This window comes from Strix aluco, chromosome 13, assembly GCF_031877795.1.
Source record: "Strix aluco isolate bStrAlu1 chromosome 13, bStrAlu1.hap1, whole genome shotgun sequence".
Taxonomy (NCBI): Eukaryota; Metazoa; Chordata; class Aves; order Strigiformes; family Strigidae; genus Strix; species Strix aluco.
The window spans coordinates 2,047,651-2,066,836 of record NC_133943.1 but is presented as its reverse complement, the minus strand read 5'-3'; the positions used below and the strand labels follow the sequence as shown (position 1 = coordinate 2,066,836).

At 41.6% G+C, this 19,186-nt stretch overlaps 1 protein-coding gene across 3 annotated transcripts in view; it reads left to right on the top strand.

Annotated features, from left to right (window-relative positions):
- Positions 1-18,903, top strand: part of LOC141929279 (organic cation/carnitine transporter 2-like) — a 30,145-nt gene extending 11,242 nt beyond the window's left edge. The window contains exons 3-10 of one of the 3 annotated variants that reach the window (XM_074838501.1): positions 15-169; positions 1,488-1,659; positions 2,605-2,731; positions 8,178-8,278; positions 11,419-11,633; positions 12,853-13,035; positions 13,476-13,609; positions 14,232-18,903. In XM_074838501.1, coding sequence (XP_074694602.1) covers positions 15-169; positions 1,488-1,659; positions 2,605-2,731; positions 8,178-8,278; positions 11,419-11,633; positions 12,853-13,035; positions 13,476-13,609; positions 14,232-14,324 — 1,180 coding nt within the window. In that variant the 3' untranslated portion in view covers positions 14,325-18,903. Of the gene's footprint in view, positions 1-14; positions 170-1,487; positions 1,660-2,604; positions 2,732-8,177; positions 8,279-11,418; positions 11,644-12,852; positions 13,036-13,475; positions 13,612-14,198 lie in introns of those variants that run through there. The other 2 variants (XM_074838500.1, XR_012624991.1) reach the window with 2 other exon arrangements.
- The last annotated feature ends 283 nt before the right edge of the window (positions 18,904-19,186 follow it).

Below are 19,186 nucleotides of genomic sequence, written 5' to 3'. Positions count from 1 at the left end.
TCTGTCCATGGAAGGTTTGGCAGGAAGAATGTGCTGTTTGCAACTATGGCGATGCAGACTGGCTTCAGCTTTGTACAGGTCTTCTCTACCAGCTGGGAGATGTTTTCAGTGTTCTTTGTGCTGGTCGGCATGGGACAGATATCTAACTACGTGGCAGCATTTGTTCTTGGTATGAAAGTCCTGCTGGGCACAGTATGTGTTCTTTGTTTTGTGCTTTTCCTGCTCCTTTTCAGTACTGGCTTAGGGTTGATTTGTTTTGCCAAGCAACACTGTTAAGAGTGTGTCCTCACCACGGATGGATAATTCGTTCTCTCCTTGGAAGTTTCCAGTTCGTAGAGGTGCAATCTGAATTAATTCTGTGGCTTACCATCCTAAAAAGGCAAAAAAACAGAAATTGATTATTCAAAAGAAAATCCATTTTCTAGTTGGAGAGGCGAGACATGTAAGACATGATTTTTCAGGGATATCTGTTGTCCATTTTGGGGCCTAAATGCCTATTTGATTTAAAAACTTGCAAAAGAAAAAAGATAGAGTAAGCATTATAAAGTCTCCTTTAAACAGCCCATAGTAAACATTTCAATGGCATAATGATTCTCACTTTGTATACTTTCAGTGTAACTAGGACTGTATTTGATCGTGGGAATGTGAATTAACTCATGAATCTGAGATTTCAAGAAAAAATTTTTTTCTATTAGCTATTTTACAGTGACCTCACTGTCCAAGTGTTGACAAGAAATTCCTTTTGGGCTGAAGAAGGCCAGTGCAGTATGAAAGCAGTGTTTGGCTAACTTCACTGCAGACATCCTGCTGCAACTTCTGTAATCTTCCTTGATTTCTGTGGAAACGAGAAAGATTATATTTCTCTCTATGTCTCTTGATTTGCAGGTCCCAAAGCATTTCCAAGGGAAGCACTGACCCCCATTCACTCATTTAACTCCACTGCCAGTAGCCTGGCCTTTGTTAGTGACCCGACAAGAACTCCACATGGGTACAGCAAAAGACTGCGAGGTTTTTTGGCTAATAGTGAAATAGTCTTTTAGAAGGTGATACAGGTCAGGAACCTAATTTAGGCATCTCTGAATCATCTTTTGAAGAAGGTGGTCTCTCTCCATAAGCTGGAGAGGACCCTATAGAGATCAAGCTGAAGTTAACTGTTGTGGATGTTTGTAGTATGTCAGGTGGTTTATAACTCCTCAAGTAAAATGTGAGATTCTAAGATAAAATTATAGAAGTATTAGCTACTTCGAGCTACAGAAATACTGTATGGTCCAGTTCTCTTGCTTTTCTACATATAATTACTTGGGTTGATGGAGGATCACTACACAAAACAGATCTGTGGTGCCTCTAAAACTGGATGGCAGAGCGTGCCATATACTGTAACTACCCAGTGCAGTATGTTTCAAAGCCAATTGTTAGAGGTATTTTTGGTAACTAACTTGGTTGCTATGAAGTTAAAATACTAATCTTCACTCTGTTGTTTTGAACAGGCACAGAAATTCTTGGCAAATCAATTCGTGTGCTGTTCTGCACGCTAGGCGTTTGCATATTTTATGCATTTGGCTACATGTTGCTGCCACTGTTTGCTTACTTCATCAGAGACTGGCGGATGCTGCTGCTGGCGCTTACTTTACCTGGGCTGCTCTGCATCCCGCTCTGGTGGTGAGTATAACTGAGTTAAAAGTCTTCAGATTTTTAAGATCTAGACTCCAAGCCAGCCAGCCTGTACCAATGAAATTCGGGAATGGGCAGGTGAAGAATGGATGTTGTGTCCTCTGCTCTTCCCAGTCGTTTAGCTGCAAGTCCATAGCTTTGTGGGTGATCTGACTCGTGCCTGAAAAGCCTGTTCTTCATTTTCTGTAGGCTTCTATAAAATTGTGGTGCTCATGCAAAGAAAAAGTAAAACTCACCCTTCTGCACCAGCTGAAATCCATGAGCTTTTAAGAGTAGGCCTGAACTAAGGGCAGAATGAGGAACCAGTTGTTTTGGGAAGCTGGGCAATGTTAGGGTGACACAGATGTGCAAATACTTGGTTTTGTAGCTTGTCAGATCTGTAAGACTTCTGTGTTCTCTTCCATAGTTAATGAAATACTACTTTTTAGGTGGCATGTAAAGTTTAAATAGTCCACATGGTGGTGGTGTTTCTTCACTTACACTAGCATTGGTTTGTGATTCCATTCGGTTTCTTAGAGTTGAATGACTCAGGCAAATTCTGCTTTCTGACTTGCCTTTGTATGACAGTATTTACAGTTACTAATTTTATATGTGTTACTCTCTAAGGATATGCCTCTTAATGCACGCTGCTTGTGTGTCACATTTCGGAAATTCTTTAATTAAACTTTTCCCATACTTTGAAGATTTTGTTTACTCTTTTTTTCTGAGTCATTGCTTATTTCTTTAGTACTTCTAAAATCCACAAATGCATTTTAGTCTGTTCTTGTTCAGTATGCTAGTCTGCTCTTGTAAATCTGACTTCTGTTGTCATTCCTCTAATTTCTGCAAGATATGGCAAGTTTTGAGCAATTCAGGCCTGGACAACGTGTATTGGTGCCTGCAGCAGTGCTTTCCGTGGAAATGCAGGCTCGTTATTCTGAACCTTTTCTGCAGGGTCATTCCGGAATCTCCACGGTGGTTGATCTCCCAGGGAAGATTTCAAGAGGCAGAAGACATCATCCGCAAGGCTGCAAAAACGAACGGCATTACAGCCCCGGATGTAATACTTGACCCTAGTGAGGTAAGATTCCTTTAACAGTCCAGTTGTTTGCTGGACCTGTCAATGACCATGTAAAGTGATTAATTTCCAGACATATAAATCGAGTTATGCCCGCAGCATATTACGTACTTCTCAAATGTGTAAAAGGTCATAATTTTCCTGAGAAGCAGAATACCTTTTCCCCGCTTCATTGAGATTTGCAAAGCCTTTGCTGCCCCGTTCCTGTGGGAATGCCAACATGCATTCTAATGCAAACATCTTTTTGTTCCAGTTTACAGCCACCTTTTTCCTTTTAAACTCTACTTTTTTGGGGAAAGTAATGAATTTGAGGTACCTACTGCTTTGTGATCTACACACTTGCGCTGAACAGATTTTATGCTTGTGCAGTCTAATACAGTTCTGTAAAAGTCTAACACAGGACTAATCCTGGCCAGTGGAACTGGAAATAATGTTATTCTAGTTCAACTCCATATTTAACTCCCATTTCTATTCCACATTAAGAAAAGCAAAACTTAAGCCCCTTTAGGGTGGATTAGCTAGCAGTATCTTTTCTTCCCCATCTATTTCTACCAACACAGTCTGGTTTCCTCTAGGTATTTCCCCTTTGTCTGAGCTCTTTGGTGACCTTAAGATGTGGAAAAAGTTCCACGGTCATTCAGGCATGACCTCCAAAAGTCAGACAGACAAACGGTTTGCATAATCCAGGAGATTGAGCACCTCTCTAGGCAGATCTGTAGAATCTGTCTGGGCAGTTGCCCCATTGTTTTCTGGCTGACAGTTGACATTACCTTGTCATTTCTGGGAAAATCCCTTGTCTACTCACTTGCTTACAAGGCCTCTGTACCCGGTGAAGGAGAGTGGTTAGCCATTAAACTGTAGTGTGTCTGCTACTGAGATTGAAACAGCTTCACTTGGGTCAAAGTTAGCTGAGGTGCAAACAAACCTGTTTGTTCAGACTTACAGATAGCAGGACAGACATCCTGGTCTTCCTGGAACAGAGTGAGAATTCCAGGAAAACCCAGACCTTCTCATGAAGCTTTTCCCCCTGGATTTTCATTAGAACATGCTTTTGTCCTATTTTTTTTTTTCTCCTTCTTTCTCATGCTGTAGGCGTAAAAACTTGCCTATTGCCAGCACTGCAGTAGGAGAATGGAAAATAGACTCTGTCTCCAACATCTGCTTAAGGTCATTGTTCCTGGAATCCTCTATCGCGTGTTCTTAGAAAGAAATACTGATCCATTTGCCATCTCTGAGTGGGGCTGGAGTATGGAGCAGCAGAAGTAAGGGCAAGAGTAGGGGTGTTGCCCCAGGGAACACTGGACAAGGGGAAATGCTGACCTTGGCAGCAGGGTGGGCTGAAGTACATGGTGCTTATTTACAGATAAATCATTGCACGTCGGCTTTTAGAAACACAGATTAATATTCTGATACTCAAGGGAAAATGAACTTGATGAACAGGTGCTGTTTAAAAACAGAACTCCTGTCCATCTTTTTTTTATTTTTTAAAGTAAAGCCTGTCTTGTCTTTTTGAAGTAAAGCATGTCTGTGAAGACAAGTTGAGAGAGTTGGGGTTCAGCCTGTAGAAGAAAAGGCTCTGGGGAGGCCTTATAGTGGCCTCCCAGGACTTAAAGGGGCTACAGGAAAGCCAGGGAGGGACTTTTTATAAGGGCGTGGAATGATAGGACCAGGAATAATGGCTTTAAACTGAAAGGGTAGATTTAGATTAGATGTAAGGAAGAAATTCTTCCCTGTGAGGGTGGTGAGGCCCTGGCACAGGTTGCCCAGAGAAGCTGTGGCTGCCCCCTCCCTGGAAGGGTTCAAGGCCAGGTTGTACGGGGCTTTGGGCAACCTGGGCTAGTGGAAGGTGTCCCTGCTCGGGGCAGGGGGTTGGAACTGGATGGTCTTTAAGGTCCCTTCCTGCCCAAACCATTTCTATGATAAAAGTAATGCTGTGACCAAAAAATCTGTGCAGAACTTTCCTTCATCGGTGGTCAGTTTATGCTGTTCCTCTGTCGGCTTTCTGAAGAGCTGTGAAGCAAAGGCTCACAGCCTCTCTTGAGTTTTTAGGAAGCATGTTTACAGTGCAGATTGGTTCTCAGAAATCCAGCTGGCCCTTAGCCCTCATGCAGTTGGAACTTGAGTTCTGGATGGAGAAGCAACCCAAGCTCCTGCTCGGGGTATTCCTTGACCCCATGCAGCTAGAGAGCAGCACCTGCAATATTTAGGCTCTGGAGATTTCAAAACCAATTAGGATCCAGCGGGTGACTAGTCACAGACAAGCTGCAGAGCACAAATAGGGCCTGGTTGGCTGAATTATCCCATGTGAAGGGGATAGAAATGTTTGGATTGAAACAAAGAAACTGACTCAACAGTAAAGGGGTTTTTTTCCTGTTAAGCAGGTATTCTTTATTAGCAGTGCTGGGGTCACCCTGAGGATTCTCCACCATAAGAGCTCCCAAGAATTAGTAAGGGACACCAGTTTACATACACACAAATCATATATATTCCTTAGATTTCCTAGAAGGGGGTGTCTTATGATAATGAGTTCCCAGAATTCACTTATATAGTCTGAGCATCCATAGTGAAAATAGGTTGAGGGTCTTCGGTGGTCAAGGGAAGAAGTAAGCAGTCTTCTTCACAGTGTTCGCTAGTTGACCTTCTTTCCAGAGCATGCGCTGTGAAGTAAAGTCCAGGTGCCTCCTTCCTAAATCAGCAGAATCATCCTCCCTATAACAGGGTCTCTGTGTCTCTTTGATCGAGCCCCCCCTTATCTTAGTTTTCGCATTCTAGGAGTTGCCCAAGTGTCCACTGAAGGCCTTGAGTCTGCTCTCAGTGATTTATGTCTGGAGCTTAACGAGCGTTTCAATCTTACCTAAACAGACAAAGGGACCTCAGGAACAGTTGAGGAGTCAGGAGTCCTTGAGAAACAAATGAAGCAAAACACAATCAAAGCTTTCATACATCACATCACAGTTAAGTCTTAATAATTGTCAGAAATTCATTTGTTTGAGGATAATAGATCTAATTTCAAATCACCATTTTGCCCTCCCTGCCCTTCTTATAGCTTCTTGTTCTAGCCTGTCCTGTTAAGGATTATGTTGTCTGCTTATCCAGCTCCTAAAAGGCAGGGTCATTTTTTTCTCATCAACTGTGTCTCTCTGAATTTTACTGTTCCTGATTTTGTTTTGTGGTTTGTTTGGTTTTTCTCCTTTTTTTGTTTCCTGTTTGCTGGTTTCTTGGCAACAAATAGTGGCAAAACTGGAGAGTACTTAAGAAAGATCATGTGATTTATGAGAAAGGGCTGTGAGCTGTAAAGCCGACTGCAGTTTGTGTGGTGGAGGCTGGGCTTCAGGCACAGTGGAAGCTATCAGCTGTAAAGAACTGTTTGCCTTTTGTAGGAAGTGAAGATTTCTGAAAGCAGATACACTGAAGTTTGCATGAACATCAGACTGCTGTTGTTCTGAAGACCTGGAGGATAAAAAATATCACTCAGAAAGAATTTTCACCTGACTGCAGGGGTTACCTGAACTTCATGTTCTCATTAGCTTGGATACAAGACATTGAGGAGATAATGTGTATTCTGAGTTGAGGAACAAGAATTAAGGGCCCCAAATCAGTGTCCAGCAATAGCTTGCCAAAAGAAACATCACTAAATGAGTATGGAAGGGAGGTTGATGAGGAAATAAGTTAAACTAATGGTTGCTTTTGTCTCTTTATTGGTGTGTTGTGTCCTGCAATACATCCAGCTACTTCTGCTGGACCAGCCTGATGTTTTAGGGAAAAAAGTATTGTAAGTTGAACTAATACAGAGTAAAGGATGCTATATTAGACCAGGGGGAAAGAGTTCAGAAAAGTTTAAAGTAGTGAGTAATTGCACTATTTTGAAGCTACAGTCATAGTTTACTTTTATTGATAATCATTTGCACATTCCATGAAGAGTACACAGTGCCAACAAAAGGCATTCAGTCTTTAAAAATACTAAAATTTAATTTGACATACTCGGATCACTCTGACTTGAAAAATCAAGGGAGGAAGTAGTCTTTGTATACAGTTTATTGTGCTTGCACATAATAGAGGTCTGTCAGGCAAGAGTGATTCTTCTGGTTGTGGAAAGAGAAGTCTTCACTTAAATATTGTGAGGTGTCTTGGCTGCTTACAATTCAAAGTGTCAAAATTTTAAATATTTCAGTATTACTTTTTTTATTTGATAATTTTGAGTGCTAAGGTGGATGCTTGTTTCTTTCTTGGTTAGATTTCTAACTGTTGATAAGAGTCACAGATTCAGATAGATAGAAAATATCCTAACAGAAAAAAGAATCTGTGGAAGACTGTAAGATCAAAATCTTGTTAATGTTGTTACTGCAAGACTGTTAAAAATACCATTAAATTGATGAGTAAGTAACCTGTGATAAATCCTGAAAACATGTTTTGTGATAACAAAAATATGACGTATGTAGAAAACTGGGGTGCTTCAGCCATAGTATTGCTTTATCAGAGTTGATAGTTTTAATCAATGGGACTTGTCCTCTTAAATCACGTTTTACATATTTTGGAAGATCTCTCCTTTGTTACTCCTTGTTAGGGGTCTAAACTTAAAAAAAACTTAAATTCTTTCCTTTTTTACAATCAAGCACAAAACTTGTTCACGTGCTTCACTGATGAATATCTTTGCATTGTGCACACAGAAGTAGTTTTATTTTGAGGAGCTGGAAAGTTTCATGGGGAAAGGAGAAACTTGTTGTCTTTTTGCTTATATTCTTAGAAGAAGATCTCAAAACCAGGCTAGATAATGATGGGGACTCTTCAGCTCATTAGCCAGTTTGTCTCAGTTTAAATACATTACTGTTAGGTCCAGCATGAGCAGTCATTTATTAAGTCTGTCCTTCTGCAGTTTAATCTTATTTCTTGCCTTGCCTGCAGTGGACATAGAGGGCAGTTTATCACTTTTTTTTTTTTTTGATCTTTGAAGACCATTCTTGGTCTTTCAAGATGCCCTCAGGCTAAATAAACCCTCTGCTTCTACAGATCACATTTTTCAGATGTCTCCTCATCCTTGTTGTTCTCTTCTTGTCAGGGTGCAGTTGCTTTGCATGATCCTCAAGGTGTACTGCTCAAACTGGACGGAAGAACTGCCAGTAGTGACACGTAAATTGTGAATGAATGCTTGGCTTTGTAATTCAAGTGTAAAAGGAACAATAAACAGTTGCTTTGTGACACCTCAGGCAGAGAAAAAGATTGCCAAATTCAGACTAAATTTTAAGTGACTTTAAATGAGGGAGGAGCAACTACTTTCGCAGGTTGTTGGCTCTTATGGCTTATATGTGTTTGATTAAAAGTGAGGCACCTGTTTCAGCTCTGCAGCGTATCAAAATACTGATGTATAAGTTGGGGGGGGACTTACCTTCACAATAATGCTGCTTGCAGGAAGTTAATGTTCCCATGGCTTTTTGGTTTGTTTTTTTTTCAGCTGCAAGATTTGAATTCCCAGAAGCAACAGACATACACCATTTTGGATCTAATGAAAACCCGAAATATCCTAACTATCACAATTATGTCAGTGATCCTTTGGTAAGTAAGTGTGGTTCAGGAGTATGTAAGCACAAAAGCAGCAAAACAATTAGAAACTGCTCATTGAACATTCAGGTATTCTGAAGAGGTATGGATAAAACTGGCTCAAAAAGCAGTGTGCTGGCTGGAGCACAAAATTCTGGTTATGTAGATTCTTCGTTTGAGTAACAGTCTAGAAACACATCTGGATTGTTTGTTCTTTCTGAAGCAGTCAAGCATATCCTGAACTGAGCAAGAATCAGATCAGCTGGCAGTGATGTGTGGGAATCCTGCCTGATCCTGGGCCTTGGGGAATCTGCATCTGACTGTAACAAAGTCTTCTAAGAGGAATGAGTCATGCGCTCTCCCAGTCAGAGAACTGCTGCCCAGTGGTCTGAACACAGCCGTGCCTGACTTACAGGGATGATCTTCCCATCTCTTTTGTATTGTCTCTTAAAGGGCTAAAGCTGCCTTTGAAGTTCTAATCTGAGATTTCCCTAGACTTTCCTGCAAGCTGCTCTGTCTACCTGCCATCTTCAGCTTGGTTTTGCACTAGCTGAAGCCATACTTTATGTGCAGTTTGATTAAATGGTTGTCATTGTCCTCTGCTGGAAATCTCAATGAAGCTATAATTGTTCAGAAGAGAGAAAATGGAGAGAGTAACTTACAGCTTGCCAGAGGCTATAAAAGTGAGGTTTAATTAGTGCAGGTACCTACAGTGTCCTAACCAGTAAGGTCCCTTCAGTTCTTGGGAGCTAACTTCAGTCTATTTGCTGCCCTTTTGAACAATGTTCCTCTGTTTTAATGAGGGAAAGTCTTGGAGTTCAGTCCACGGAGCTGCCAGTGTGTACAAGCTGATGTGGCTTTTTGGGTCAAAGGATGACTTGTCTAATATTTAAGCCAGATTTCCTTGCCCATCACCAAGCTCAGTGCTACAAACTTGCTGAGAAAGGAACTTGAGCAGAAAACAGCTCGAGAAAAGAGAAGTAGTGTTGGTTCTTTGCAAAAATGTCAGTACAGTTTCCATATGCTGTTGTCTTACCTCCAAGTCCAATTCTGACTCTCACCTTTAATTAGAAGTGAGCTAGAGAACTGAGACTGCCCTACTTCTAATCTACATGGAGTAGATCAGTGGTGAGTTCCTAGGCACAGCCGATTTTGCGTGTGTGGTTGTAGAAATCAAATGCAAAACCTGTTTGAACAGCATTCCTGGTAGGACAAAGTATCTGAGAGAAGCAGTGGTGTGGCAGTATGTAATCCATTCCATCTGCTGAAGGGCTTTTTACCACGTGATAAATGAAGTTTTAGGATAGGCAGGAAAAGTCAAACGTGTGCAACTGACTTAGACGATTGTACCTCCTCATGTATTCATCTGATTTGGGCAGTTTTCCCACTATTTCTATCTGGCATGTCAGTTGTCTAACCTCCTTTTAATGAATTTCCCAAAATACAAAGCATCTTGTACTAACTCGCAGCAGTGTTTTCCAACCCGTAGCATACCAATGGTATATTCTGCATTATGAACTGAAAGATCTCATAAAAGAAGCTCTGTAAAAGAGGACGGTTGCAGATAGTGGTATATCACCCTTACATATTGTTGGGTGTTTTGTTAATTTTAAGTAGCAGGCCTTTAAACTAACCCCTTTGCTGAGTTTGCATCAGGGAGGAGGAAGTTTGGCTTCAAGTTTTCCTAGAAAATTTATAACTGTATCAAGGTTTGCCAATGTGATAAGCTAAGGCAAACTGCTACTGAAAGTCAGTTCCAGTGAGCACGGTTTATTGCATATAAAAATAACTCCCAGGAGCAGAGGCTGGGCGTGTTGCACGGCATCATGGAAAACACTGCATGACTAATTTTGAAAAGAATAACTGTAGCTGGCAGGGCACACAGCAGCAGGGGGTTACCCTCAGCTGTATGGCTTCATACCTTCCCAGGTACACTAGGCAACTTATTTTAAGCAGTTGGACCGTGAAGGCTCTTCCCATGTGAAGTGAGGAGGAGGAAGAGCTAATTTTGCTCCAGGTTCTGTTATAACACAGATGCTGAAGGAGATAAAGTGCTGAGTGGTCTCTGCCTCACTGTTGCACCTGGACACGTCCTGATCCAGTGCCCATTACTTCCTTGTTTACCACATGTTACGTATTGGTGAAGCATAACCTCCTCCTCCCAGCATCTCCCAAGACACGACAGGATTTGCCTCCAAGGCCAGTTGTGTGTTCCCCTTGATGATGTGGAAGCCAGCTCTCATCTGGCAGCAGCACAATTAAGATGGCAGAGTTCCTGGCCACCGAGCTCTGTCCTGCTGCACTGACCAACCCAGGCACCGAGCCATGCAAACGTGACTTGGATGCTGCCCAGCCAGCTTGGGGCATGGCAGAGAAAATCCTGGATTGTTTGGGTCTGCCAGGATGCCATATTCCTCCTCTCTGACTTTACACACAAAGCATGATGGTAATGACCCAGAAACTGTTCTCCACCCAGAGCTCTCTGGTAAACATAACGAAAAGCTGCTGTAGGCCTCAGCAGCAGTAAAATAAAATTCAGTAGTCCAAACTTTCAGGCTAAGGCTGTAACTACTACTAATAGGAAGTGCTCTATCACTGTGTTGTGAATGATTGCAGCGGGGTCACCTGAAATACAGAGGCATATGTGAAAAGTAGTCAGCTCTTCATCAGCACGACTAGCAGGGACAAATGAGATGTCTAAAAGTGACAGATACCCAGAGCTTCCTTGCGAGATCTGAATGAGAGTGGGATGGACAGTTGCAAAGTCATGCAATGGCATCAGAAAAGAAATATGACCTCTGTAGCTGCAGGACCATCCAGCACCTGCGGCCGTGGGCTCGTAGGCCTGCGCCTCCGCAAGGCTAGCAACAGCGCTGGAGTTACCTAATTGTGTGAATGCTAAATAGGATATTCTTAATTTTTAAAATATATTTCATTCAAGAGTATCTTGAAATATAAAAAGCATCAGCATTGTTTAATTGTTATCTTGCTGTTTCGAAGTCAGCTCTTCAGCTGCTTCAGAGTTGAACGAATCTGGCAGACGCTGAATCTGCCTCACATAGTGATTTCTGTGCTTAACGGAGATGTAAAAGAGGTTCCTGGCAACCTCAGGAAGAAGAGAGATTTGTCTGATTCTGTTGTTCTGCTTCTTTCAGGATGATAATCTCTGTTGGTTATTTTGGACTTTCTCTTGACACACCTAACTTGCATGGAGACGTCTATTTGAACTGTTTCCTCTCGGCGGTGACTGAAGTTCCAGCCTACGTTATTTCCTGGCTGCTGCTTCGAAATCTCCCTCGACGGTATTCAATGGCTGCTGCGTTATTCTTGGGAGGCTGTGTTCTTCTCTTCATTCAGCTGGTGCCTTCACGTATGGAATCGTTAGTTCATCTCGAATATGTACAATAGATGAAGTGCAGTACCACACACTGGGCAGATGTGGAGGAAAAGTGTCCTGAAGGGACTAAATACAGATACAAATTTCCTATCTTTGCCCCTCTTCCTTGGTTCTCAGTGCGGCTGCACAAGGAGCTCACACAACACCTCAGTTCAGATAGATTTTTATGGGTGTGTCATTGGCTTTGTGATCTGTTGGGATTAGCATTGTAGGCCAGTTTTGCATTTAATATACATTCCTGGCAAGGTCCAAGTGTAAAACCAGGACTAGACCAAGCAGAATTTGGTAAGCAGAGGTTACCAAGAGGCTGCAGAACTTACTTCCCAAAGAGCTGTCAATGACTGTCTCTTCATGGCTTGTTTAAACAGTTACACCCAAGGGAGTCATCGTGGAAGCATTTTTGATGAGCAAAGGTGCTTGTACGGAATTAGTATTGATAGTTAAAATAATGTTTGGCAACTGGAAAGGAGGGCAAAATAACATTTACTGATTATCAAACCATAGGTATCTTTAGGCCAGTTAGATTAAAAGGGTTATGGAGTCGTAACTGGTAATGACATTGAACATGATGGGGGGTGTGCACTTGTTTACAAATCAAAGAATAAACAAAAGAGAATGCCCAAGAACTGCCTTGCTTATTTTATACAGGTAACCTGCGTGCTGCATTCTTTTTTTTTTTTCCTCCTGTCCTTTGAGTCGATTGGACACTGATACAATCTGTTTTGATTTTCAAATCTAACTGTCCCAGCTAAAGTCCACCCAGCTTCCTATAATTACATTATTGACTTATAGCTAGGAATGTTAATGAAAAACCAGAGCAGGAAACCAAAAATAACTGGTTTCAAATGTTTTAACTTTGTTTGCTTTATTACAAAGAGATATATGGCATTGTTTACAATAGCAGAGATCTGGCCCCTGAAATCTGAGAGGACCTCTGCATTTCTTCCTCTGTTCTTATTTTTTGCTTGGCAGGAAGCCCCATGCTCAAGAGGAAATGAAAATGTTGAATCCTGGTAGTTTTTTTAAAAAAAATAAATAAAACAAAGTTGCCTGTGCTTGTAGGCATGTACAGGGAAAAAATACACAAGATCCTGGAATTAATTAGGCAGGAGTTACACAAATACAATGGAATTAAGAGATAGCATGAATGGTCAGAGCTTTACTGAAGTCCTTAACTGCATTTTGATTTCAGATATTCGTGCGCTATCTACTCTACTGGTGATGATAGGGAAATTTGGGATCACATCAGCCTTTTCAATGGTTTATGTTTACACGGCTGAGCTCTACCCAACAGTGGTGAGAAACATGGGAGTTGGAGCAAGTTCCATGGCCTCTAGACTGGGCAGCATCCTCTCGCCTTACTTCGTTTACCTTGGTAAGTTAACTAGGCCGTGCGGGTGGAAAGCAATGCTTTTTACCCAAAGCAGTGTCCTGTCTCTGGGTTGTTGGCCTTTTCTGCTGTTCTCTGTTTCCAGGTCCAGGTGTCTTGTGAAACTGCAGGTAGAAGTGGGGTCTCGGCATCTCTGAGGAATGGGCATAATGTGGAGAAATGGTGGTTTGTGCCCTGTTGAAGAGATGGTCTGAAGACTCACAATATTATTGACTCAGCAGGGACAGCTCTTCTAGCTGTTATTTCCAAGTCTCTTGAGTTCCTAAGACCACATTTATAGCAACATAGGCTTTGAATGCCAGACTCTGAGGGGGTTGGTTTGTTTTTTACTGAGATCTTGCACAGATAAACCCCTGTACCTAGGTACAAACATTACTGAAGACTTAGGGCTGATGCTGGCTTTTTTTCTTTTTTTATTCTGCTAGGTGCCTATGATCGATTCCTGCCTTACATCCTGATGGGGAGCCTGACTGTGCTATCAGGAATTCTGACTTTATTTCTGCCAGAAAGCTACGGTATGCCTCTTCCAGACACGATTGAGCAAATGCTGATGGTGAAAGTGTAAGTGTCACCTTCCAATCTTAACCCATCTGTTGTCTATTCCGAGAAGAGTGGACTTGCCTAGGTATTGTCAGAGGGAATATAGTTAGTGCTCTGTTGAAGATGCAAGAGCTTGGCTGGAATCCTGGTCCCTCTTCCCAAGTGTGTCTGTTCATATGTACCTCTCTTGGCTCCAAATTTATCATCTTACTCTGAGGACTGAATAAAAGTACATACAAGGAAGGCATTTGTAAAAGTGTATTGCTTTATAAAGGTGTAGGGACACTTGGTGGGTTTTAATCTATCTTTCTAGGTTCTGAAAGTCATAGAAGTACTGGTGAAGGGCTGAACTCTTCCAATTTAGTTCAACTGACCTAAAAAGGCATGTGAGCGTTCAGCCTTTTGCCACGACTCTGGCTAAAGATGACAAATAAACATACACCTGGTGTAAGAAAGGGACCTGTCCAGCTGAAGGCAGCATTAAAATGAGGAGGCTGTAATGTCAAATAGGGCTCAGGATATCAAAGAATTTATTTTTTTCTGTTCTCTCATATATTTCTTTATGTTATTTTCTTTTTTTCTTTCTTTTCTTTTTTTTTTCCCCCCAGATTAGAATTCAGGCCTGCGTCTAGTAGCACAAGGGATTCCAAGGAGGAAGAAGAAAATCCAGAGATTTTAAAAAGCACAGCTTTTTGATGGAACTCCTGTGTACTTCCTGGTGGACTGAAAGTTAAATGGACTTTTCGTCTAATATTCGTTCTAGAAAGGGCTAGTGGCAACACTTTGTTTCCTGTAATTTTAACCTTATTTATTAATTTAAACAGTGTGTTCCATACATTCTCTTTTTATATGAACATAAATACTGTATAGCCTTCAGTGAGATTTTTCAGCCACAGTTGTTCTAATGCAGTAGAACCATGGAACAGTATCTGATCGATCCTTTGTAACTTTAAGTGTATGGTTCAGCTGAAAGATACTTGAAAATGAGTTCAAGGGCTGGCAGGGTACCTGGATTCTTCAGTGAACCTTCTCCAGAGCTAATGCACGTCAAGAAGTAAAAATTGCCAGAAGAAGCTGCTATTTGGTTTTGATTCCTTGACTTCTGTCTCTGGACAGGAAACTTATTTATTGTAGTAAAGGTTATGAGAACAAGCCTCTCTCTGATCTCACTCAAACGACTTTGCACGTGCTGAATTTGTTACCAAATTCAGAAAGATGCAAAGTTTTTTGAGAATTAATTCTAACTTGATATGTTCTAACTCAATGTATTTGTAGCACTGAAGTTTTGCTCACAAAATTCACTGATTCCAACGCTGGTTTTCAACTGTACCTGTATGGTCAAGTTGTTTACATCTGACCCTGAATGTGGCCTGTTTCTGGGTCATATTTCTTTTAAATGATACAAAAGGTTTCATCTGTGTGTGGAGGGAGTGGTGTCAGTTTGGGGTTCTCCCTTCTGATGCATGGTGGAAGTTTTATGAGTAAGTTGTTTTGTCATCTGTGCAATTTGGATGACAGAAACAATTCTTCGTTCTGTGCTTTTCACACACGTGCACATACACACGCACACAATTAATATATTTAGAGATAAATTTTTGTGTTGATCTGTGCCACTGCGTTGACCTCATGGTGGAATGTACTGAGAACAAAATTCAGAATTTATTTCTGACCACTGCTTCTTGATTCTCAAGTACCAACTGTATGATTGCTGCGAGGTCTGTTCTTTCACTTAACTTGTGTAATCGGTGAATTGTTTTCAAATTGTTTTTTTAAAAAAATACAAACAAATCTTGTTGACAGTCTGCCAAGAAATTTTTCCTTGGGTCATGGAAGCACACTTGGGATTACCTGTGTTTCTTTAAATACATACAATATATACCTACACCCAGTCTCGTTTGTGCTGTTCTGATTATACTTTGACAGATGTGAGCGGTGAAAGATTTCTCTCTTGTGGCACTTGTGTTTCGTTCTGTCTTGTAGAGACTTAATAAACAGAATCTAAACCTTTGTAGCCAGAGCTGGTAGGGGCCTTTCTCTGCTGCGGCAGCTGGTCGTGGGAGTTTTGCATTTTCCTACTGTATTTAAATACGTAGGTGGCAGTGGCTGATTCCAGTCTTTTGTTAACCAGTACCCCCTATTCTGTCCTTGGTAACTGGCTCCTGCAGTTGGACTGATGTGTGCCCTCCAGACTGTTTGTCCTAGAAACAAGAGAGTAGAAAACACTGGGTAGACTACAGTGGTTTGGCGTGTTTAAACTCTTCCTACCAGTGTCTTGAGCTTTAGGGTTTGCTCCGCTTTCCCTGCGTTTTCTCACCTACTCATTTAGTATTTTAATTTCTGGATGCAGCAGGAAGTTGGTCAGTGTTACCAGGTCAGAGAATAATACTGAGAAACACAGTTTCATCATAGTGTCAGTTCTTCAGAGGAGAGAAATCCAAAGGTTTGGGCAGGTTCAGTGTCACCCCTGTTTCATAGGTTGACAGGCCCTTGGCAGGTGCGTTTAAAACGCAGCGTGTGATTTGAAGCTAGTGCAAAACTTGATACTGTGGATTTTGCACGCCTCGCTGCACACCACAGAGCAGCCTTGACATGAGCAAATACATGTCAGGAGAGAGCATGTAACGGCCAGTCTCCCCTGCCCAAAAGGCATGGTACAATTTGTCGGGCTTGCCACCTCTGTTTTCAAATATTCATTGCAAACAAAAGAGTATGTTCTAAGACTTGATATGGATATTCTTCTCTGTAAACCTTATTTCTAGGAACTGGAACAATTGGAAGCAGCTTCTTTTCTGTGTGTTGTAGAAGAATTATCTAATAACCGCAGGAATCTGAGACAAAACACATTTAGCTGCAACTTCCTTGTAATGAATTTGCCAAGGTAAACAACAGCGTCCCATAAGTCTCTTCCTGTAAACAGTTTCAGAAAATATCCTGAAATGTAAGATATGTGCTTGCCTGATACATGATCTAGCATGGAAATTCCTGTCCTAAAGTCCAGAGTCCATTTAATGTCTGATTTAACTGTTATCCACTGTTTTATCCAGGTATGTGCCTTGACAGTGAGGCTTTTGTTCTTGAATATTTAAATATTCTGATGTTTACTAAAGATTTTTGTGGGGGTTTTTTGTTGTTGGGTTTTTTTTAATCCAGACAAATTGGGGGATTTCCTGGTTATGACTAATACTACAAAACACAATGGTAATCTCTGTGTCAAAAAAAACCCCATTTTTTTACTTGCTTATCTTTTTAAAAACAAAAAGTATGAGTCAGAAATGTAGAGTATGTTTAATATAGCATACTGGGTGAATTTTTATTTACTTTTTTTTATCCTACTCTTTTCAAGTTTATCTCTAAAACAAGGAGCATGTTCTAGTGGCTAGGCAGAATGCAACTGATAGGCATCCAGAAGAAACAGAGGGAATATTTTAATACTGGTAGGTGATCTGATCTGTGCAGATGAGATGCAGATGAAAGGACCTGATCCAGTCGTTGGCAAATCTTAGAGTGGCATCAGTGCTGGCGACGGGTAAGGTTTGCAGCTCCACGTGTGGCTGCAGATACACCTGCAGAATAAAGCCCCGGTGCCGCACCGTGTCGGGGCTTCGAAGGGCGTCTGCCGAGGCCCGCGCTGTCAGGCGTGACCCACTCCCAGGCGAGGTCTGATTTCATGAATACACATCTTGGCACGGCACTTTGCGTTACTCTGGTGCAAAGCAGGATTGGGACTGACTTTCTGAGACTCTGCCCTAAATGGACCACTGGAACTTTGCATTTTTGAGACCTGTTTTGCTCATGCACCACCCCCGCGGAGCTGTGGTGTTAGTCATGGTCTGTGTGGGAGATGCTTTTTTTGGCCTTGTGGTGGAGTCACACACAGATGGTCCCTTCTGTGAAGAGTTGATGGGTTTAGGACCACACCTAAACATGAGTCTTGCCTAGAGCACTGGCTGGTGGGGAAGGACCTGCTCTCTGGGAAAGCCTTTTGCTCCTGTTGTCCTCCAAGAAGTAGTGAGTGACACTTTGTAAGGGGGAAGGGACAGAATTTGTCTTTGAAAGAGGAGTTGTGATAAACCTATGAGCTCCTTGTACTGCAGAGGAAGATTATAGAGACTTTGACATTCAGGCTAACCTTCACCTGGGAAACACTGAATAGTTTTGGTGCCCATGACCTGTATTACAGCAGCAATACGGGTTGTACAAAATTACCTGGCTAGGCAAAATTCTCTGTTGCTAGAGAACAAAGCACACGACAGTATCTTCACCACAGAAGACAGCATATAGTCTCGAGTTGGGAACTAGGATCTCTTCCTTTCCAGCTCTTGGACTGACTTCTTTCATCATCTTGGGCATGTTGCATAATCCTGTGACTTTCGTTTCTTTGCTTGCAAGTCGAAATACTCAGAATTGCTAACCTTAATTTCTTGTGATGCTCCACAGTCTGTATTTGTTGCATTCTCTGACTCCTGACAGTGAATGTAATGCTCGCATGAGCATCGTGTAGTATTTCATCTTTCAGAAGCAGGCAGCTTTGGATGACTTCTGACACTATTTTTGGTAGGAGGTGTGAATGCCTCCTCCCCCGTTCCCAAGGTACTGCTCGGAAGGTGGTGGCTCAGGGAGGTGGTGCAGTACCCAGGGAATTGGACTGCAGTAAGTCAAGCCAAGGATTGGGTTCTGAATGCTTAATCATCTTCTTTTAACTGCACAACCCCTTCATAGTTCTACACAAAACTGCTCTCAGTGTGCTGCCTGTGAGGTATTCTGGAGCATTTTCACTGTGCGCCAAACTACACTGTAAAAATACGTTTTTTTTCAGAGGACTTCCATTTTGAGCTATGATGATGCTACTGCTGTATTGCTGATCCCATGGAATTTGAGATTAACGTGAGTTATACCCATCTCTGCTTTACAGCTGGTTCGGTTTTATAGTCTCACCCAGAGGGGCTCTTCTTTTTAACGCTCCCTGGGGGCCTGCGCACGTGAGCACAGTAAGCACATGAGGAAACGGATGGGACTGTCTCTGTGAACAAATTTTTATTTCAGTATTTGTAGAATAGAACCTTCATCTTAACAGTTGTAGATGGTTTTCTTAAAGCATAGAATCGGTTCAGGTACCATAATGCCTTACAAATGCCTTTGGGGGTACTTCAGTAATGGCCACAGCCTTGTATATAGAAAAATCCAGAAATGTCTTCTGACAATGTAAATATTCCTAGCTGTAACTAAATTGATTCTTACCCTAGGTTTTTTATAGAAAAATGCTTGTTATTTGTAAAATTCAGAATAAAATCATATCTGGAATTATCTTTAAAATGAAGCATTCTCATAATTCTTTTTACATCCTCATGTTTTAATGTGTTATTTGTGTAACAGAGGTGCTTTTTTTTTTTGGTGTAGTCTTGCAGGCTTTACCTTGATTAATCTTGTATTATATATAATGACTTTTTTCCATAATTTTTTTTTTTAAATATTTGTTCTAAGCAAAGAACTTCATAACTTGAGCGCTGTGTGTGGCTGCTGGCCATGGAAGAGGGGATGGGAGGTGGGTGCTGGAGCAGCAGTGTGGGCACTTGATCTGCTGAAAGGTCATCTTGTG